At 51.5% G+C, this 22,761-nt stretch overlaps 1 protein-coding gene across 1 annotated transcript; it reads right to left on the minus strand.

The window, feature by feature from the left end:
- Positions 1-688: 688 nt before the first annotated feature.
- Positions 689-22,515, minus strand: Nadk (NAD kinase). The gene is made up of 12 exons (XM_008852622.3): positions 22,345-22,515; positions 15,655-15,861; positions 12,692-12,775; positions 7,882-8,011; positions 5,984-6,092; positions 5,768-5,853; positions 4,609-4,711; positions 3,915-4,054; positions 3,663-3,762; positions 3,423-3,580; positions 2,768-2,850; positions 689-2,162 (listed from the first exon to the last, which is right to left on the minus strand). Exons 2-12 carry the CDS (start codon positions 15,831-15,833, stop codon positions 1,997-1,999), a joined length of 1,338 nt encoding a protein of 445 aa, XP_008850844.1. The 5' UTR covers positions 15,834-15,861; positions 22,345-22,515; the 3' UTR covers positions 689-1,996.
- Between the last annotated feature and the right edge of the window lie 246 nt (positions 22,516-22,761).

Raw genomic sequence — 22,761 nt, forward strand, 5'->3', positions numbered from 1 at the left:
TGTCCTGAGACCTGTGTTGGGGTCTAGGCAGGGTCAGGGCAACTTAGGATGTACCCAGTGGTCCTACTGTTTTCTTCAGTTTGTGTACAAATTTAGTGCTCACCACATGGGGGAAACTAGTGTGCCAGTGCCCACAGCATGCAGGAGCAGGCTGACAGGCATCGGCAGACATTTGCCTGACCTGCAGCTCCCCTGACTTAAATAGGCCTGGACCATGTGGCTCCCTTACCCCCTTGCAGCGTGTCTGGTACTAGGCCTTTGGGACTCACTTCCTCTGGTCTTCGTGTCCTTCCTGGGACAGTGCAGCCTGACTTGAGGACACCAGCCCTGGGAGGTGGCATAGCTGTGGGCCTTGGCTTCAGTCACCACCTTTCTTTCCCAGCTCTACAGACTGGGCTGTGCCCCCAGCTCCTCAGACACCATGCTGTATCCCTTTGAAGAGGGCATCTGGCCAATCCAGGGCCATGTGGAATGTCTTTGAGTCTCCAAAGAGCCGGAAGAAAGCTGCTACGTAACCCAACTTTTTTAAAACAAGTTTATTGAAAGGATCTGAAAATAGTAGTAAGGCCTTTATCAACAATTTATTAACAATGTGAAACATCAAGATTTTACGTCAAAACGCCCATGTGTTCCAGGTCAGTCTGCCACCAGCTGCTTCAGGACCTGTCAATACTTGCTTTTTAGACACATGACCCAGCTCCAGACCCTGCTCTTCTCTGGATCACAGCAGGGCTCTGCTAGGCTCACAGTCATGCATGAACAGCACAGACCTTGGGGACAAGCCACACACTGAAGCCAGACCACACTCAGGGCTCCACAGGTGCTAAGGTGTCAACCAGGGCCCAAAGAGATGGTGGGTCCTGACACTAACAGGCAGAAGGCGGCTTAGGGTGGCCAGCTCTCCAGTAGCCCATAGGCCCTTCTCTCTGGAAGTCAGTCCAATAATGGGCAGTCCTCCCTTTGTGCTCCTGCTAATCTAAACTCAAAGCAGATACCTGAGACCCTTCATGGAGGACCACGCAGGGCCTGGGCTGACCAAACTCCATGCCAGTTCCAGGGCCTGTGTGCCACCTGCAATTGTGTTACATGTAGCTGGTGCATACAGGTCTCTGTGTAGCTGCTGCTTAGCTGCAAACCTAACTCTTGTGGAAGAAGTGCAGGCCCACAGGCCTGGCGTCAGTAGTGAGTTGTTCTCAAAGTCCATGTGGCCACTGTATAACAAGAGAGTGGAAGCCCAGAGCCCTGCCCTGGACTGTCTGTACCAGGCTGGACACAATGTAAACACTGGACAACAGGCAGTCCCTCTAAATCTTCACAAAGTGTGTACAAGAAAATATGTACATAAGCACTTCTGAAAGTTTAAAATAATCTCTAAAAAGTATACACAGGATTTAAAATGTCCCAGGGGCTGCTGCCCTGCTGTGTGTGGAATGTGGGTTGGCCAGGCCAGGTTGCCTCTGACTGCTCTGGAAGAGGAGCTGGAGGCTTTGGGCTAGACCAAGGCACCTGGACATCTCCAGAAACCAGCAAAGCAAGCCTGCCTTGACCCCCAGTAAAACCACCAGGTGACCCCAAGAATTGCAGAGAAAAAAAGTATACGCCCTGGGGAAAGCATTGCAGCTAAAGGAAGATTTTTGGCCGAGACATTTATTTCAGTATCAAAGGGCAGATTAATTCATTCTGACCCTCAGAATTCCAAAGGACTGATTTTTAGAAGTTCCTGACCTGGGATCTTGACGGGTCCACCAGGGATGTACAGGATGCCCAGCCCAGTTCTTACTTTGCTTCTTTAGAAATGAAAAAGAAAGATTTAAAAACATCAAAAAGCTGATCTGTTCTGCAAAAAGGCAGAACCAGGCTCTCCCTGCAAGGCAGGTAAGGATGCAGCAGTCTGGACAGCATGTGGCTTGTCAAGGCCAGGTCAGCCAGAGGGCCATCTGGAAAGCAGGAGCAGAAAGGCTCCCCCAAGGGCTTAGGCAAGCCTGGCAAGTGTGGTCTAGCTGTCCTCCTCATCCTCATTCTCATCCTCGTCTTCTGGGAAGTGAGCTTGCTTCTTCCGAACATTCCAGTGCAGACACTGGGCGAGGCTCTCAAACCAGTCACTCACAGGGTCACGCACACAGATAGAGGGCAGCGGGTAGCAGGAGGTGGTGATGCTGATGCTTTGGAGGGAAAGAGAAACATATCCAAGTGAACCCGGCACCTTCCCCAAAACCGAATTGCTCTCCCTAGGCCAAGACCCCTTCCCAGGGCCTTGACCTGTCCGACTGCAAGCAGTCATTTTGGACCAGGCCCCTCTTAAGGTTCCACAGCTGTGGCCCTGCTCCCCCTGTGCTGATAGCCTGGTTCTACATCTCTGACGTCCAGAGGTCAGGTGAGGCAGGATGAGGATTGGTAGATGCCCAGAGACATAACTAGCTCTGTTAGCCCATCCCAGGTCCTCAGGGAGGCCCCAATTAGCCACTGGGCAGAATACCCATATGCCCAGGAATATGCTGGGGCCGGCCTGACCCACAGCTGGCGGTCTCTGAGCACTGTGCAGTGGGTGGGTTGAGAGCTGTGAACCTGTCCCCTTCAGGCATGCTGGAGGTGACTTACCCTAGGCCTAGGCTGGGACCCCTGCCTCTGCGTGCCTGACAAGACCAGGGCCTCGCTGAAAGTCCACTGTACCTCTATGACCACACTTTGTCATAAGCCAACCACTAGCAACTGGCACCACCTGATGCAGGACACGGTCAGCCCGTGCCCCAACCCTGCAGCTCCATACCTGTCTCCATGGCGGATTTCCTGCCTCTTCCGTCCGTCAAAAGATACCCATGCGGTGTTTCTGGCTTCTGGTGACAGCATAATCTAAAGGGATAGAGCAGGAACAAGAGTAGGCCCTAGGCAGTGAGGGGGTATTCCCCAGCCTACTCTGGGTCCTCCAGAGGTCCTGCATGCACAGCTTTGGCCTCGCTTTGCTGCAGCAAGGACAACTGCTGCTTCCTGTTAAGTGTGGTGATTAGAACTCATACTAATGACAGATTAACCTGAGTGGTCTATGATGGAGAGCTTGGGAGAAAACATGGCTGAGGCTGGGCACTGGGAGGCCAGGACAGAGGCTTTGTGCAGATGCCTGGGCAGGGGTCTTTCCTTACATGGAGGCACTTAAGCCATCCCTTCCCAACATGGACCACTCCCACCTCTTGCAGCTGAGAGCTCTGCATAGAGGGCTGGCCAGTTCTCTGTGCTAGCAGGAACCACAGACAGATGCAAAGCTCTTCTGCCCCAGGTCCTGGGTCCCCTGACAGGCAGGGCTCATATCTGAGGGTGCTGGGGAGGTCTGTAGAGATGGCAGATGCTGAGGCAGCAGCACCTACTTTCTATTGGCCTAGGGTCAAAAGACACACAGACCAGAGGAGACAGAGGGGCACTTCTCTGACCTTCAGCTCGACCCCTGCAGGGACCACGATGGGCCGGAATGACAGCGAGTGGGGACAGATGGGTGTAACCATGATGGCTGGCACGTTGGGGTGGACCATCGAGGCTCCGGCTGCGGCTGCATATGCTGTGCTGCCCGTCGGGGTGGATACGATCACTCCTGGCAAAGACAGGGTGCAGGTGTCATTCTTAGACCCATATGGAACCAGTTCTTGGGGTCCCAGGTTTGCCATGGGCCTTACCATCGCCCTGCACAGTGGTGATGAGGTGTCCATCCAGGTAGACATCCACGTTAGACAGGTATGAGGAGGGACCTCTGTCAATCACCACCTCGTTCAAAACCTGGAGGGGATGGCAAAGCCATGGCACTGCACTAAGGGAGCGAGGTCAAGGCCAGTGCGATCACAGCACTTGAGGCACCAAAAGCTTCTTGTCCTTGTGTCAGGGATCCGAGCCCTGAGTTCAGTCCACCCTGATCCCCTCTGTCTACAGACCTGGAACTGCATGGCATGCTTCCCGCCCTCTGTGTCCATGCCGTTCTTGCCAAGGCCATTGTGGACGGTTGTCTTCTTGTCTCTGAGCTCCTTCACCACCCTGACTTTCAGCCGGCTCCTCAGGATAACAGCTGCATTCCCTGTGGTTAGCAGGGCCCATCTCAGGGAGGCTGGGGCCACCCCTGAGGAAGCAGGAACCTTCCCCTCTCTGTTCCCAAAACAGTGGCCTTCCACCAAAGCTGTCCTGAGAAGCCCAGAGTTGCTGGACTTCCCATGTTCGTAAGAAGTGTTTGAAACACTCAAAATTTAGAAATCCCTAAACCTTGAAACTGTATCATTAAATAAAAAATATTAGCCGGACGTGGTGGCGCACTCCTTTAATCCCAGCACTGGACAGGCAGAAGCAGGCAGATCTCTGTGAGTTCCAGGATAGCTGGGGCTACAGGGAGACCCTGTCTCAAAAAGACCAAAAAACAAAAAAATCAACCAAAGCCAGGCACTCAGATCTCTGTGAGTTTGAGGCCAGCCTGGTCTACAGAGTGAGTCCAGGCCAGCTGGGGGCTATAGGGAGACCCTGTCTCAAAAAGACAAAAAAAAAAAAAAAAAAAAAAAAAAAAAAAAAAAACCCAACCAAGTAGGAGGGCAACCCTGTGCTGCTTGTGGGATCTAGAATATTGCAAACATTGCAACTTACCCTCTATCACCTGGTTCACTTGGGACTGGAAGTTCTCAAAGTTGAACGGGGTCAGGAAGCCCAGGGAGCCAAGGTGGAAGGCCATGACAGGAGGCACACTACCCTGTGGGTGAGGAGACCAGGTAGCATCGCTGGGTCACCCAAGGAGCCACCAAACTGTAAGCAGCTGTGGACCCTGGGAGGGTTAGGCATGAGCCAGGCAGAGTTGGAAGACCTGCTGGGGTGTGGGAGATGTCCCAGAACAGGGCATGTTGTGGCCATCTCCCTGAGGAAGGATAAAGAAGTGGGGAGGGCCAAAAAGAAACAAAAGTAATGAGACCAGACTGGCTCACTGGTCACAGGGAACAGAAAAGAATTGGCCAGTACCACACAAGGCTATGACTGTGGTGAAACCACAGCCAGCAGCCTAGCAGGTGGAGGGACTCGGCAGAGACCTGGAGATGAAGGAGGAGGGTGGGTATGGCTTAGGCAGCATCTAAATACAAGTGAGGCAGAGTGGGAACCAATGCCCCAAGACATGTGTGGCTTGTTCCCCTTGGACACCAACTTCTGCTGCAGAGCAGGGATTGTATCTTACCAGGATCAACCCCCACCACAGTTGGTGGGCCCTGCCCTGGCATTCTACCATGCGCACTGCCCACTTCCAGACTTACAGGCCATTCTCTGCAGGCCTCCATGCCTGAGCCTCTAGCACACCATAGGCTGGATCTCACCTATGGGGGACCTTGGGGTCAGCAGGGGGTGAGACCAGAGCGGCTCTAAGTCTCCTTGCTGCCCCAGCTGCTAGGGACTTTGGCCTCCAGCCTAGCCTTGTAGTGCTAGCTCTTCCCCAGACTGTCTTGTTTGTATGTGGTCACCCCTCAGGCGCAGTGTCCCCACCAGGGCTCATCTGCCTGTCTCAACCAGCCCTTGATACAGAGCATGTTCACTCATCTCTCTGCACCCCAGGAGAGGAGCCATTTGCATCACTTGCAAACCTGCTCTATTGCTAATAAACTGACAAAAAAAAAAAAATCCAATCTCTTCAGAGTAAGAACATTGAGGAGACTGTGGCCTTCTGACATAAAGCTGTGTGATGAAGAGGAGGGGCTTACACTCTGAAAGCACCTCCTCATGTTGTACCCACACAACATCTCAACACCCCAAAACACAGCCTCACCTGGAAGAGCGAGGAGGCATAGAGCAGGGTGCCGTCGCCTCCCAGGCATATGATGAAGTCTATCTGGTTGGAAATGTCGTCATAATCTAGAAAGCAGACACAGAATCTGGAGCTGCTGGGACACAGAGCCCTAGCGCCCAAGCGTGCAGATGCCAACAAGGCAGAATGCTGGAGGCGCTGCTGGCAAAGCAGTTGATGGAGCTCAAGACAACACACCTTCACGGAAAGTGCAGAACTTCTTCTTCACTGGTCCAAACTTTTCATCACTTGCGATAGCAGGGTCTTCCAGCACTTTCTTTTCCACATACACGATCATGCTGTTTTCCTGGAAGGAAAGCAACGTGGGAGCCCCATAGCCTAGCCCAGCAGGTCATTCTATTCCGCTCATCTCATTCCACACCACAGAGGCCTCTTCCCAATCAGGTGTTTTCTGATCCCAGTGGCTCTGGTATTAGATAGCTAGTGCTATGGCTTAGACGTGCTTTGAGGGGTCCTCCAGGTCACGTACTACAAGGCAATAGGATTCTGAGGTGTCAAGAAGGTGGCAACTTGGGGCTTGGAGAGATGACTCATGACTCAGCAGTTAAGAGCACTGGCTGCTTTTGCAGAGGACCTGGTTTCAGTTCCCAGCACCCACATGGTGGCTAATAATCATTCCTAACTCCAGTTCCAAGAGATCCAATGCCTTCTTCTGATCTCCACTGGCATCACAAGCAGGTGGTGCAACTACATATATGCAGGCAACACACACACACACACATACACACACACACAAAGTGTGGCAGGGGCTGGAGAGATGGCTCAGTAGTTAAGAACACTGGTTGTTCTTGCAGAAGACCCGGGTTCGAATCCCAGCACCCACATGGCAGCTAACAACTGTCCGTAACACCAGTCCGAGGGGATCTGACAGTCTCTTCTGACCCCCATGGGCACTGCATGACATGGGTGCACTTACCTACATGCAGGCAATACACGGATACACGTAAAATAAAAATAATAAATAAAAAATTTAAAAAAGTATTTATAAAAAAGTGTGGTAACTTAATCTGTAGTGCTCAGAGATGGGCCTCTGGAAGGTGATAAGGAGTAAAATCATTGGGGTAGAGCCTCATCACTTGTGGGTTTATTTTATGTGTATGTGTGTATTGCCTGCATGTACGAAAGTGCACCAGTGTTGTGCAATGCCCACGGAGGTCAGAAGAGGCTGTCGGATCCCATGGGACTGGACTAACAGACAGTTGTTAGCTGCCATGTGGGTGCTGGGATTCGAACCTGGTCTTCTGCAAGGACAGTCAGTGTTCTTAACCACTGAGCCATCTCTCCAGCCCTGCACCCTGGTGGATTTATGGGAAGAGAGAAAGACCAGAGACATTTGTGTATCCACAGGAACACACCCATATCTTGCCATGTGTCCCATTCCTTGGGGCTCAGCTAGAAAGATAGCCGTCACCAGACTCAGCCCCTGGATTTGCATCTCCAGAATAATAAGCCAAAAAATCTCTTTTGGTTAAAATTTACTCAACTGGGAGCTACGTTACTTGTAACAGGAAAGGTACTCACATACCTCCCAAACTCAGGTAAGGTTTAATTGCCACTGCAACAGGATTTAGGAGGTGGAGTATCTGGAGGTGTTGGGAGCTAGCAATGCTGTTACCTTGGGGTGGGTTCACTACTATAGGGTGGGTTCCTTATAAAAGGGTGAGTTTGCCGGGCGTGGTGGTGCACGCATTTAATCCCAGTACTCAGGAGGCAGAGGCAGGTGGATCTCTGTGAGTTCCAGGCCAGTCTGGTCTCCACAGCAAATCCAGGCCAGCTGGGGCTACAGGGAGACCCTGTCTCAAAAGGACCAAAATAAATAAATAAATAAATAAATAAATAAAAGGGTGAGTTCAACTCCCCCCCAACATACAAGGCTCTTGCCAGATGCAGCCCCTCCACCTTGAGTTTCTCAATCTCCAGCACTGTGGGCTGGTGTTTTTTAGAATGTCTCAGACACCTGAGTAGAGGCCTGCTGGGTCCTCAACTCTGCAGTACTGGATAAGTCTCCTCCAGTTCCTGCATGGAAACACACCACGCCCACAGCATACTGATGGTCGCCACCTTGCCCATCTTACCTCCATGAGGTACATGCAGAGTTCTTTGAAGGGCTGCAGCAGGCTGGCATCACGGATCTTTTTGATGACCAGCACACTCTTGGGAGATTTGTTCCATGTCAACCGCTGGCTTGCAGGGTCCTGGATGTGCCTTTGAAAAGAAGGGAGGGCTCATACCAGCAGCCATTGTTCCCTTGGGAAGAGGCACGCAACCTTAAAGTGCACATGCATTCAGCTCCAGGCCCCATGAAGGCTGGCTGGCAGCCACTCTGAAGCCTGGAGGCAGAAACATGATAGGTCCAGAGCAACCGCCCTTAGCTGGTAGACCTTGAAGACGCACCCTGTTAGCCACTGTCCACAGGGCTCTGATCACATCTCCTTGGGCACCCTGCTCAGCAGCTGCACCTTCCACTCACCTTCATGAGCCTGACCATACATGCTATGTTCCGTTCTTACTGACCCTCCCTGGTGGACGGAGACAACAAAGAACAGCAGAGTGCACAGCCCAAGCTGGCTCCTCTGGCCCACTGAGGACAGACACCAGCTTCCCAGAGACAGAACAGCTGAGTTTGAAGACTCTGCTGTGGGGTCCACTGTGGACTGTTTCCAGACCCAGGAGACTTCAGGACATGTGCTTCCTTGATGTATGGAGTGTGGCCCAGCTATGCACGCCATTGCATAAACTCAGCTGACGCCAGCCTGTCGGGTCTGCAGCCTCTAACCCAGCTGTACAAGATACACCAGCCGTCAGACACCTCAGACCCAGTATGTGCTGCACTGCTTCTACAAAGGCAGGGCCTGCTGAGCAGAGACACATTCAGATAGCTCCCATCCAAGCAGCTGCTGGAGGGTAGATGGGACTAGGTCATCTTAGTGCTCCGCAGTGCCCTCCGAAGCCCCCAGGGCAAGTTTCTGAAGCTGTGACAGGAATGTTCCCATCAGAAAGAAATTGTTCTGTCCAGCACAATTTCCCCAATTGAGAAACCTGCTCTGGTGGCTGAGAAACAGCCCAGTGGTTAAGAGCACTGGCTGCTCTTGCAGAGCCAGAGAACCCGGGTTCAGTTTCTAGCACCTACACGATGGCTGATAACTGTTCATAAAACTCTAGTTTCATGGGACCTGATGCCCTCTTCTGGCCTCCACAGATATTGCATGACATGAGTGCACTTACATACATGTAGGCAAAACACACAAATATAATTTAAAAAATAATAACCAGCCAAGAGTAGTGGCCCACGCCTTTAATTCCAGCACTGAGGAGGCAGAAGCAGGTGGATCTCTGTGAATTTGAGGCCAGTCTGGTCTACATAGCAAGTTCTAGGCCAGCTGAAGCTACAGGGAGACCCTTTCTCAAAAAGACCAAAACAAACAAACAAACAAACAAACAAACAAACAAACAGCCAGGCCTCAAACAAACAAACAAACAAACAAACAAATCTGCTCCAAGCCAGGCCTTGCCCTGGCAGTGACAATCCACTAACAACTTTCAAAACTGTAACACAAGCCACTGACAGCAGAACCCTGGTCACAGCACTCACCTGGTCCGGCCATTTCTGTAAGGGGAGGGACCACTCATGGCCTTCTCTCTGAGCCTCCCCACCTGCCTGTATCACTCACAGCTCCTGAGAAGGTCTCTACCTTCTAGGAGACAGTGGGTGTGTCCCCAGCATCTCAGAGTTGCTTGACTGGAAGCTGTACGCACAGCCCTGCCCTGCCATCATGCTCCCAAGTGTGCATTACATTACGCCTCATTTTTGAGACCTCAAAATTGAAAGTAAACGTCAAAGACTTGTCAAAGCTCCTGCAGAAGTGCTTCCTAAAATTATGAAAATCAAATAAAACAAAATGTTGATACCCCACTGGCTACACGGCCTTTTTGCCTAATCACCCACTTTAAAAAGGAAAACTGCTAGGGTAACTTCTAATAGCAAAGAATGCCTAGCCAGCTCCTGGCCTGCAAAATCCTGGCCCTATAGGAACTGGCAAGCTGTGGGACTGGCTGGGCCCGCCCACAGGGTGGATTTCTCAGGCCACCTGCAGGTGAAAGGGTGGTAGGTGGAAGGTTCACTCCCTGAACTTGCCTAGGATCCTGGCAGCGTGGGTGGCCCCACCTGAGTTTTAAGCCCCAACTCTGCACCCAGCAGCCTGCCCTGCCTGTGTGTCACTGTTGCTCCAGGCAAGCCCAGCCCATAACTCTTTCAACCCCAAAGCTCAGCTGGGCCCAGCAAATGCCACCAGCGCTGTTCTGTTCAGGCTAGGCACCAAGCCCTCCTCATGACCACAAACCAGTTCCTCAACTTCCTGTTGGGTCATCTGCAGAGGGATGCAGGCCCTTCCAGGCTGTGGGTGCTGTGTGGAGCCAGCAGGACTGTGAGCCACCAGGGCTATCTTTGAGGACATGCCACACTAACCAGGGATGCATGACGGCTGAGCCACAACTGTCAACGGTTGGCAGTCTCACACATCCCAATAAACAAAATACAGCCTTCACAGTAAAAGTCCCTCACAATGAGCTCTCCACCCCATCTCAGTCTTTAGTATTTGGGAAATGTACAGCGCCCTCACCCCTGTAACATACGTGTTATGTGCCTCTTCATTGGAATGTATAGGTGCGTATATATACACTGGGTGATGTGGCTCTGTACCCAAAAGCCTGGAGCAAATGGTCCTAGGCAGAGCAGAGAAAGTTGCCTGCCCTGGACACTGACCCACAGCTTCACTGGTTTCCACCTGGGCTGCCTGACCTCCGGGAATGGCTTGGAGGCCACTCTGTGCCCTAGTCTAAGTAGTTAATTAAAACATTGTGGGATAGGCTTAAGTGAGAGGCAAGTATCAGGCAGTGCAGGGATGGACTGCAGGCAGCTAGTTGCTGGGCAAAATAGGAGGCTAGTAGTCACCAGAAGGTGGTGTGCAGGCACATGTGTACCAGGCCAGGAGCAGGAGACAGGACAGTGCCTAGGACTCTGGGTAGTGGGGAGCCTGGCTGGGCCATGTGAGAGAGTTGAGGGTGCAGAGGATGTTAGGGGACACCTGGGGGGGCTGGTGCAGCTCTGATTGCTGGAGGTGTGAAGAAGGACCAGGGAACATGTCAGGCCCCCTTTATCCCTCGCCACACATCTGGCAGCAACAGCCACACAGACCATAGTTCTGCTCTGTGAACACACAGGCACTGGAAGTTTTGCTTCAAAAGCACTCCCACTAGGATTACTCTAGCCATAAGGCTCAGAGTAATGACAGCAGCACATACTGGAATTCACACTAGCACTGTATTTGACAGCTTGCAGTTTGCAAAGCAGTTCTTTGGATGACCTGGCAGTGGCAGAATGGGCAATGTTGCATCATCCTAAAAGGTAGCTGGAGGGTCACAGTCTTGGCTCAGATCTCTAATCCAGACCAGAATATGGTGGTGTGCAGCGTGGGCAAGTGTGGTTTGAAGGGACATTAGAGCTGTCCTGGCCTGGCCCCACCATGCATCACTAGCCATCCACCGACAACACCTACCTATGAAACAAAAGCAACAGGGAATGTCTTTGTTTTACACACTCAGGCTAATCTTTTTACCTAAACAAGGTCAACCACACCTCCCAAACAGCCACATCTACCATGTGGCCCTTTCACATGGCCTACCCTTGAATAAAGGGAGACCCTGGGGCAGACTCCAGATGCACAAACAGCAAAGGTCTCTAGAGGAGGGGCAGTGAGAGCATTACAGGTGGAAAGTGAAAAAGGATGAGATGAAATCTAACTTGTCTTCTCAAAACATATTACGTGGCATGCACATATGTGTACGTGTGTATGTGTGCATGTGCCTCAGTGAGAGTGTGGAGGTCAGAGGACAACGTTCACTCATTCGATCATGTGGTTCTGGAGACTGAACTCAGGCTGTCAGGGCTGGCAGCAAGCACCTCAGCCCTCTGAGTCATCTCTCACTAGCCCCCAATTCTAAATTTTCAAACACAATACACTGATAACAATTCACTTTAGGGATTTTTACTCCCTTGCAACAAAACACAGCTAGATCACTGTGCAGAACACACTGGAAAACATTTTCCCTTCCAATCTGGACTGACGGAGAAGTGGTGTAAGAGCGTGATGAAACTAACTATGGAGCTCTCAAGAACTTGTATTCTGGGGCACCATTCTGGCTAGCAACAGAGCTGCCAGGAGCATGCTGGGTGGGGTGTGGCTCAGGGGCAGAGTGCCTGTCTGGTACGTGCAAGGCCTGGGTTCCACCCCCAGTATGGCAACCCCCCCTGCCCAAGCACAGATGAAGAGCATCTTTCAAGCAACTAAAATCAGGTTGAAAAAGAAAGCCAATTCATGTTTCTACTTCTGGAACAATTAAAGGAGCTACTGTATTTGGATAGCATGCAGAACCCTCAAATTCCCACTGTTGGAAACAACAACCAACCAAGTATCTCACACTGACCCCACTCAGCCTGGGCAGGGGGTGCTAGGCACAGTCCCGAGGAATCTGGCATCCATGTGGCCACAGCTCCCAGCTCCCAACTCACTTTCTCTTTTCCCTTGGTTTGTTTGTTTGTTTGTTTGTTTTGTCCGAGATAAGATCTTACTCTGTAGACCAGGTTGGCCTGAACTCCTAGCAATTCTCCTGCCTCAGCCTCCTGAGTGCTGGGATTATAGGTATATGCCAAAAGGTATGTGTCTTTGTAAGCCACGGGGGAAGCCCAGCTGAACACCTCATCTAGGAGCCCCCAAACACCATAGATTTTGGAAAGATACCCACTTGGCTCTGAGCCTCAGACCTCTCAAACAGTGATCCCACAACACACACTCCCAAGGAATGTACCCCCAAGTCTTGTATACTCACATGATGGTTTGGGGGTTCTGCAGTACACAGGCCTTTGGTCCAAACGTGGTCACTGGGCACGGCCCATGGAGAGAACGCGTCCTCCTGTGGAACACAGTGGGAGCTGGTGTCAGAGTAGGAGGGAGCAGGCAGCAAGACAGACATAGACTATGTCAGGCCCTGCCAGACTCCAAGAAACCCAAAAGGCTCCATCATCCACAGCATTCATGTGGCAGGTCCAGAAGATCCTGCCCTGGTCCAGGTGCTGTGCTGGGCTTACTGCTGCCAGGTTCCTGTGGAGCAACGAGACACAGAAGCTAACCTGGACACACTCCCTCGGACACTGATCCTAGACCTGCAAGGGTGTAGGCCTAGTAAGAGCCAGGAAAATACCAGCCTGGCACAAGCCCAGGACCCAAGGCAGTACCTCTCGGCAGGTCTATGGGCCTATAATCGGGAGTCAAGACCTAGCAACACCCTGAATAATCTAGATGAACATTCTGGCAGAAATGTTTACTCTGGAGCACATGTATCCTTACCACAGATACTAATTGAGCAGCCCAGCCTTCCCACCTCCTGAAAAGTGACCCAGCTAGTTGATCATCCAAATATAGGGCTCGTTGCAGCCTGCCTCTGCCAAGAACAGAGGCGTCAGAGCTCCCCACACTTCTCGGGGGTTCAGTGTCTCCTGCAAAGGCCAAGACAGTACTGTGACTGCTCCTCTTTCGATGTTCTACTTGGGCCTCACTGACTCTTCATAGTAGAGAGGCCAGCAAGCAGCCTACAGGCTTTTCCCTTTAGCCGCCTATCTCCCAGCCCCACAAAACCTTTAGACTCTGATGACGCAGATGAAAGACCGCCCTGCCTCCTGGGGGACGGGCAGTGTCCAGGGTCATGGAGCCTGGCCAGACTGGACCGTTGACAGTACTGGAGGGGGCATCCGGGTGCTGCAGGCCTTTCTGGACAAAACATGTGCTAGATTTATTTCCATAAGGTTTTCCCTTTTCTTTTTCTTTTTTAAAAACAGCTTATTTATCTATGGGGGGGTAGTAATACCCACTGAGGTCAGAAAAGGGCACTGGATCCCCTGGAACTGGAGTTACAGATGGTTGTTAGCTGCCATGTGGGTGCTGGGAATCAAACCCAGGTCCTCTGCAGGAGCAGCTAGTGCTCTTAACCACTGAGCCATCTCTCCCAGCCCTAGGTTTTACCTTTTCTTTCTTTTATTTTTGGAGACAAGGCTGGCCTTACATTTGTGATCTTCCTGCCTCAACCTGTTGAGTGCTGAGATTACAAGTATGAGTACCATGCCTGGGTTGTCAACATAAGCCTTTAGAAAGTTATACAGAACGTCTGTGGAAGTTAAAGGCTAGTAGACAAGGGGTTTAGGGCTTTCAGAAGACAAGGCTGTGAGCACTGACATTACACCTATCCTTAAAGGAGAGGCTGCATGGGAAAACTCGCTCATCCCCACATCACCCCATGGCATCTGCCACCCACTATAGAGACTGCCCCTGACCTATGGCCACTCTTACGAGTTCATTGTCCCTGGAACAGAAATAATGTGTTATGCCAAAACGCATAACCACAAACTCAGAGGCAATTCTGCCCAGAGCCACAGTCTCTGTGCTGGCATGATGGGGAACAAATATGGGGTGAGGGCATAGGTAGTAGAGGCCACTTTGACTGGCTGTGTACCCAGGGGGAAGGTGCTACCGATACCTCTCACAGAATTTCACACACAGAACGTGCGGCAGGCCCCCGTCCCTCCATGCCACCACTGGGGGGGCTCTGCAGGTCACTCTACCTCACAGAAAAGACTGTGTGCTTTTTGTCTGTTTGAGACAGGGTCTCCCTGTAGCCCCAGCTAGCCTGAAACTTGCTAAATAGACCACACTGGCCTTGTGCTCACAGCAATATGCCTGGCTCTCCTGGGATTAAAGGCATGTAACACAACACCTGGCACTTTTTGGGGGAAAAGATTTTTTTATTTTTATTTTTATTTTTTGGTCTTTTTTTGAGACAGGGCCTCCCTGTAGCCGCAGCTGTCCTGGAACTCACTATGTAGACCAGGCTGGCCTTGAACTCACAGAGATCTGCCTGCCTCTGCCTCCCAGTGCTGGGATTAAAGGTGTGAGCCACCGCCCGGCTTTGGGGAAGATTTTAATTTTATGTGTATGAGTGTTTTGCTTGCAAGTATGAAAGTGCACTAACTATGTGCATCCCCTAGAACTGGAGTTACAGATGGCTGTTAGCTGGCCATGTAGGTGCTGGGAATTGAACCTGGATCCTCTGCAAGAGCTAAGCCATCTCTCCAGCCTAAGACCATGTGCTTTTAAAATGGCTTTTCACCAGAAAGTCTGTCTTTGCATTTCACAGGTGTGACCCTTATTTCAGAGTCAATGCTAGACTCTGCCAGGCATCTATCTAAAATTTAACAGTTACTGTCACCAGGAAGGAGAACACTCCCTGATGTCTGGAGCATCCTGTGCTTGTCAGGTGACCTTCCCTTGAGGCTTTAGCACTGCTCCATGGGCAGTGTTCCTCCACAGGTGCCTTGGCAATTAGGGAAGGCAGTGCCCCACACCCCGCACCTGAGACCCCATGTCTTACACATGACGATCTGAGGGCTCCAGGGCACACCAGCACCCCTGTTCCACCATCCCTCCTGTCTTTTAGTGAGCAATACCATGATTTCTCATCAGTTCATCCCAGGTCAGCACGGGCTTGGCTAGTCTGTGCTGAGGCAGAAAGGAGAACATGGCATGTTCTGCATCTGGCACACACCAGTTGAGAATATGTGCCCCGCAGGAGTCTGGTGGGCAGGCTTGATCCCTCCTCTCAGGTCAGTACCACTTGGGAAGTGCCTAGCCCCATCCTCTGGGCAAGACTCAAACGAAGCACTGCTGATCTGCACTGATACAAGCTGTGTCTTGTGTTGGAGGATCTGAACAGACCCAGCACGGCATCCTTCCTGGTCCTACCTGAACTCCTTGGTGCTGCTCAGGGCAGGCGAGGCTGACAGGCTCCGAGACTTTGCCCGGCCCCGGATGGGGTAACTGTAGTTCCAGGTCTCATCCCCATGACACGCTGAGCAGTGGTACGAGGCTGAGTCAGGACTCAACTCCTTACTCACGTTCATCTTTTCTCGTTCCATTTCCATAATCGATAAATGAGAAAAATGCCGATGCCTTTATTAAAAAAAAAATCAATGTACGTGAGACCGTGGAAGCACACGCTCACATGTACGTGAGACCGTGAAAGCACACGCTCACATGTACGTGAGACCGTGGAAGCACACGCTCACATGTACGTGAGACCGTGGAAGCACACGCTCACATGTACGTGAGACCGTGGAAGCACACGCTCACATGTACGTGAGGCCATGGAAGCACACGCTCACATGTACGAGAGACCGTGGAAGCACACGCTCGCATGTACGTGAGACCGTGGAAGCGCACGCTCACATGTACGTGAGGCCATGGAAGCACACGCTCACATGTACGTGAGACCGTGGAAGCACACGCTCACATGTACGTGAGACCGTGGAAGCACACGCTCACATGTACGTGAGGCCATGGAAGCACACGCTCACATGTACGAGAGACCGTGGAAGCACACGCTCGCATGTACGTGAGACCGTGGAAGCGCACGCTCACATGTACGTGAGGCCATGGAAGCACACGCTCACATGTACGTGAGACCGTGGAAGCACACGCTCACATGTACGTGAGACCGTGGAAGCACACGCTCACATGTACGTGAGACCGTGGAAGCACACATTCAGTTCACAAAGCGGAACGCTGGGTGTGACCCCTGCTGGCCTGCGTCATAGCAGCTGCCATCACCAGCACAAGGCTCTCACAAGACCTTCAAGACACTGGCCTATTAACATTCCCTGTGGAGGGAGGGGAAGGCTCATGGCCCTGCCCCAAGGCTTTCTAGGCAGAGACTAGGCTGGGAAGAGGAGACTGCAGTGAGGCAGCTCCCAAGTCACCCCACCTCCTGTAAGTAACTCTAACAAACTTGCTGCTTCTCCACACTGGGCTTGGGTGGGATCATTGCCAATGCTCTTTCTGAGTGAACAGAAAGAGACTTCCCAGGAAAAGTCACATGGGACAGGAAAAAAATGCTGAGTTTCCATTTTCCAAAGTTATTTGGAAATAAGGCTTTTTCACACCAAACATATCTAGGAATGCAGGATCTCTCAGTGGTTATTTTCCCCAGTTCTAGCTAAGTGCACGCAGCCAGGTGGAGCCTCCCCCTTGGCACTCACGGGTGTTTCTGAACCAATTCTGAACTGTTGCTACAGAGTGTAGAGTAAGGACAAAATAACTGAGCCAGAGGTGTGGCATTTCCATCACAAACCAGACAAAAGGGTTGTCCTGGAAGGGGTGGGCAAAGCGTACCAGGAGGCAGCCCTAGGGGCCAAACAGGTAAGATCAAAAACAGGGAAAGTCACGGTGTAGAGAACAGCACATGAGAGGAGAAACACTGAGGCATGCATCCCATCCCACCCTGAGAAGTGGAAGACAGGTATACCCACAGTCCACAGATTCAGCCTGGTGCCAATGAACTGCTCGTCAGAACCGAGGTGGACTAATCCCCAAGAAAACGTCAAATTCCAAATGTGAAGGTACATGGTCCTGACCATAGATCAATAAAACCAAAAAAAGACAAAGTAGAAACAGGAAACAGCTCCATCCACTTGGGAGTTTTTAACTTTCTCCAGAACAGCTCCACATGAGGAACAGCCAGACCGTGAGGCCAGGCAAACTGAAGCCAAAGCCTATTTGGTGCCCCCCTGGAACTGAGATGGATTTCCTGGGAATGAACAGCAGTGACGGGATGGTTCAGTGGAGGACAGTTATGTCCTCACAGTCCAGGAGGCCGAAGTCCAAGTTACCAGGCACTCACTGGGAGAGAGCCCTATTTGTCTGTACCTCCCTTTGTGCTTGTGGTGGGCAGGCCCGAGGGGGGAGGGGAGACCTCTGGCATCTCTTATAAAGGCACCAATGATCACCAGGGCCACACCCTGTGACTCACTTCAATCTTAATCACTTCCTCAAAGGCCTGTCTTCAAATACAGCCACAGTGGTTGTTAGGGCTCCAATATACTTCAAGCATTCAGTGGGCCCGTTTGGGTAACTTAAAGAGATTGTCTCATAAAAGAGCTGGGAGTGCATCTCAGTGGTAGGGCACCTGCTAGCTAGAGTGAGGCCCTGGGGTCATTCCCCAGTACCAACGGGAAAAAGGTGAAGCATCTGGACCACAGTGCTGCTTCACCCTGCACTGACTCTTCTCTGGTGGGAAGGAGTGTTTGGTTCTGTGCTCCCTCTCCTTATTTACCACTTCACCCTGCTGCTCACTGAAGAGACTTCACATCAGAGGAAAGCCCACTAGAATGGACAAGCCTTAGGCCCCATGTTAAGGTCAAAAGTGAGGGGTTCAGGGAATAGCTGCTGTGGTTCTCACCCTGGCTCTATTTTACAATCATACAAACACCAGTTTCTATGTCCCACCTAAATCAAATGGATCAGAGGAAGGGTTTGGCAGAAGGATCACTGTAAACTTGAAGCCAGCCAGGTCTACATACATACCAAATTTTTCTCTTAAAAAGCAAACAAACAAAACCAGAACAGCCAAGAGCAGCACAAGCCTGTAATTCTAGCTACTTGAGAGGCTGAGGTAGGAAATCACAGGTTAAAGACCTGCCTGGGCAACCTAGCAAAACTCTGTCTCAAAGTAATAAAGTGGTTGGGGATACAGCTCAGTGTTAGAATGCTGACCAGGCTCAATTCCAGTACCAAAAAACAGAAGAGACCATCCAGAAACAGACCCCTCATTTGTATCTGTGTGTTGTGTGGAGATACCAGCTCCCTGTTTTTGGTCTTTTTTTTTTTTTTTTTTTGGTCTTTTTGAGACAGGGTCTCCCTGTAGCCCCAGCTGTCCTGGCACTCACTATGTAGACCAGGCTGGCCTTGAACTCACAGAGATCCACCTGCCTCTGCCTCCCAAGCACTGGGATTAAAGGCGTGTGCCACCACACCCGGCCCTGAAGTATATTTGCTGAAACAAAAAGGAATCTGGTAATGTTAGCGTGAAATCGGGATTCAGGATTTTTAAAAAATTATTTATTTTTATTTTATGTGTATGAGCAGTTTGCCTGCACTATGTAAATGCACCCATGTTGTGCAGTACCTGCAGAGGCCAGAAGAGAGCACTGGATCTCCTGGCAGTGGAGTTACAGATGTTGCTAGGTACCATGTGGGTGCTGGGAACTGAACCTGGGTCCTTTACAAGAACAACCAGCGCTCTTAACTGCTGAGCCATCTCTCCAGGCCCAGGAATTCAGAATTTTAAAAGTATGAGAACAGTTTAACAGGCTGGCCAGGCTGGCTGGCCAGTGAGCTTCACGGATCCACCTATCTTCCCAGTGCTGGGATTACAAATGTATGCCACACCTACCTTTTTATGTAGGTTTTGGGGATAGAACACTGAGGTCTCGTGTTTGCCTGGCAAGTATTTTACCAACTGAGCTACTCCCCAGTCCTAGATTTGGTTTCTAAAGCTCTTCCTTACTCAACATAACTTTGGCTTCTTGAAGCTCTGCCAAGTGCCCATTCCGGGCTTAGAACAAGCTGTCTCCAAAAAAGGGCAAAGCCAGCTTAAAGGACCCAATTAGCTAAGTTGTAACATGAAAGGTTAAAATATTACAATAACCATGAAACACTGAAACAAATAGGTTCCTAGAGGGAGTTAATGAAGGAAAAGATGACAAGTCACATACAACACACACTGTTCCTAGGTACAAGCGCATCTCTTCCCAGGCCAGGGAAAAAGGTGCAGGGTTACCAGGGATACCAGGCAGACAGCTGAAGGAGCACAGGCCTGGGGACTGAATCCAAGGTCTCATGCAAGCTAGGCAAATATTCTACCTACTGAGCTATAACCCCAGGCCCCTTTTGAGGGGTGGGGGAGAATGGGGAGGATTCAGGATTCAAACCTAGGAGCTTGCCTAAGCACCTCCATTATCCCAGGTTGAAGGCTTAGTACCCATCACAAGTCCTAGGATGTACCATCCTGTGCTTCTGAATAATGGGCTGTAAACCATAACCCCCTCTTTGGATTCCACTGTTAGAGTGGTTCACAAAGCCCAGGGAACACACCTGCTGGTTTATGACAAAGAGTACAGATGCAGTGGGCCACAGGGTCAGGAATGGGAAGGGTACTAAGCTTTGCTGCCCAGCCTGGGCACGGCCCTTCATGAGCCTCCATGTCTTTAGCTACTTGTAAGTTTTCCAAATCCTGCCCTTTTGGGTTTTTATGGAGCCCCGAGAAGCCTAATTGGCACATGGCCATCTGTCCAGAACTGAGACTGAACAAAAGGCCTGGATGTCCATCTGTGTTACTGCTGTTCATTTGCAAAAGTTCTGTCAACAGGCATGGCTTCCTGGGGTTCTAAGAGACACTTATCCAGGACGGTTAGAACCATGTAGTGATTGCTAACTTGAAAGGGGAGGCACAGGCCACCCTCTTGCCCTTCAAACATCTGAAGTGATAAAAGCTGTGGGTAAGCCCATTCCCTTAAAAATAAACACCTGGGGGCCTGGAGGGACGATGGCTCAGTAGTTAAGAGCACGTACTGCCCTTGCAGAGTACCAGGGTGTGATTCCCAGCACCCATGTTGGGTGGCTCACAACTACAGTTCCAGGGGATCTGTCACCCTTCTCCTCCCTCCACAAGCATTACATTCACATGTCATGACACCTACCCACAGACATACACACATATACGTAAATAAAAAAATTTAAAATTTTGAAGCATGAAATCTCCTGGGGCCTGGGGACATAGCTCAGTTGGTAGAGTGCTTGCTTGCCCAGCATGCACAAAGCCCTGGGTTTGATTCCCAGCATTCACATAAAACAAAACTGGATGTGGTGGTTCATGCCTATAATCCCAGCATGGAGGCCGATACTGGAGGATCAAAAGTTTAAAGTCATCCTTGGCTATATAGGGAATTTAAAAGTCAGCTTGGGACCCTCTCTCAAAAAAGGAAAAAAAAAGGACCAGTGAAATGGCTGTGCAGATAAAGGCACTTGCTGCCAATCCTGATGACCTGAGTTTGATCCCTGGAATCCACAGAGTGGGAGGAGAGAACCAAATCTTGGAAGTCATAAACACAGACACACAATATAAATATTTTTAAAAAGGAAAAAGGGAGGGAGGAAGGAAGGAAGAGCAAGCCATCTGCTTCTCTCCACTCTTCAAGCAAAGCTTAAGAGTGCTAAATAACTTAATCCCAAGCACTGCTGTCTTATCTGTTAGCTACCTCAACCCTGGGTGTTGGGAGGCTGTGGCTTAGCAGAACAGCACCTGTTGATCATGTCTGAGGTCCTGGGTTGGATCTGTAGCATATCAAACAAAAGACATGAAATGAACAAAACAGCAACCCTGACAATTTTTTTAGCAACATAAATCCACAAAGGAGTAAAAGCAGAAACCTTGAGATGCTACCTCCAAGAAGCTGCCTGGTTAGGCAGTGCACAACACCTGTCACTGTCCTAGAGACCAAGGTGGGGTGCAATAGTCACGGGGAGGTGACTGCTGGGGACAAAAGCTACAGGAAGAAGTTCTAAGGGCTGGAGGGGTTCAGGAGGATAATATTTGGGGTGGGGGGAGGGGGTCTCTGAAGTGTGTCATCCTACAAGATGCTAAAATCAGTAAGTCAAGTAGGCTAGCATCCGCCTCTGAAAGCCAGCAGCGCCACGGGGACAAATGAATGTAGCTCTGGAAAGCATTCCTCTCAAGAGCCAGGAAGAATGAAAAAGTTTTGAACTAAAACTGAGCCGGTTCCAAAACAGGAAAGGAAAAATAACTTGCTACTCAGAATCCCAGCCAGAAGAAAGCCCATTGCTTGGGGAGGGAGCTGGGGAGGGAGGCGGGTTCTTGGCTAAGGGAGACTGTCAGTCCCAGAGATTGTTCCCACAACTAAGAAAGCTGCCAGAACACAAGACCCAACCACGGCCTGTGGGTGCCACAACTGGGTCATGAGAGGCCACTGCCCCTACGAACACGGACTGTTAAGGACTTTGGAATTTTCTGGCAAGTACTGGGTACTAGGTTTAAAATGTGATTTTAGAGAACTCCACACCCAGACTGCTTTATAGAACAGTAACTCACTCCCTTCCATTAGCTTTGGGCTTCTGAGTTTTCGTTATGTTAAGGCCTCTCCTGGCTGAGACAGCAGTGGTGCCCTGGACTGAACAAGCCAGGGCCAGAACAGCCTAGGGGGAGGATAACCAGTGGGCTCCCCAGGCCTATCCTCAGTGCCAGACCCTAAGACCTGTCCCCCTAGTCCCATCCCAGTGCTGGACTCCCAGACCTGTCCCCCAGGCCTCCCATCCTCATGCTGGATCCTCAGACTATCCCCAGGGCTGTCCCCATGCGGGACCCTCAGACTGTCCCCCAGGCTTGTCCCCGTGCTGGACCCCCAGACTGTCCCCAGGCCCGTTCCCTGGCCGCAGCCCACGCCACATTCGGATGGATGGTGGACCGCCAGGCCCTCCGTCGTCCACCGCGAGCAGGTGGGCAGGGCCGGCGGGGTGCCCAGCCCTCCGCGGGCCCAGGCGGCGAGTGACGCCGGGAGGATGACGACTCAGCCCAGCACTCACCGTCCGCTGCCGCGCGCTGGCCGTCTACATGCCGGGTTAAGGCCACGGGCCCGCCGCCCCTCTGCTACCTGGCCCGCGGCGACCCCGCCGTCTGCCCGCCCATGGCCGCTCCTTCCCGGCGCCGGCGCCGCCAAGCAGCACTGCGCCGCGGCTACCAGTGCGCAAGTGCGCGCACTACGCATGCGCCACGGAGCATGTGGGCTGGACCGGGCAGTGGCTGCCAGATGGACACTGAACCCGCGACGCGCACAGGCGTCTACAGTCGGGGCCTGGGGCGGGCGCAGAAGGAGGAGGAGGCGGCGTACAGAGGAAGAAGGCGGGGCAGAGAGGGAGGAGGGAGAGAGGAGGAGGAGGAGGAAGAGGGGCCGAGGGAGGAGGGGAAGAGGAGGAGGTGGCTGGGTAGACAGGGAGGCGGGG

Source organism: Nannospalax galili, unplaced genomic scaffold (genome assembly GCF_000622305.1).
Source record: "Nannospalax galili isolate Female #2095 unplaced genomic scaffold, S.galili_v1.0 scaffold806, whole genome shotgun sequence".
Taxonomy (NCBI): Eukaryota; Metazoa; Chordata; class Mammalia; order Rodentia; family Spalacidae; genus Nannospalax; species Nannospalax galili.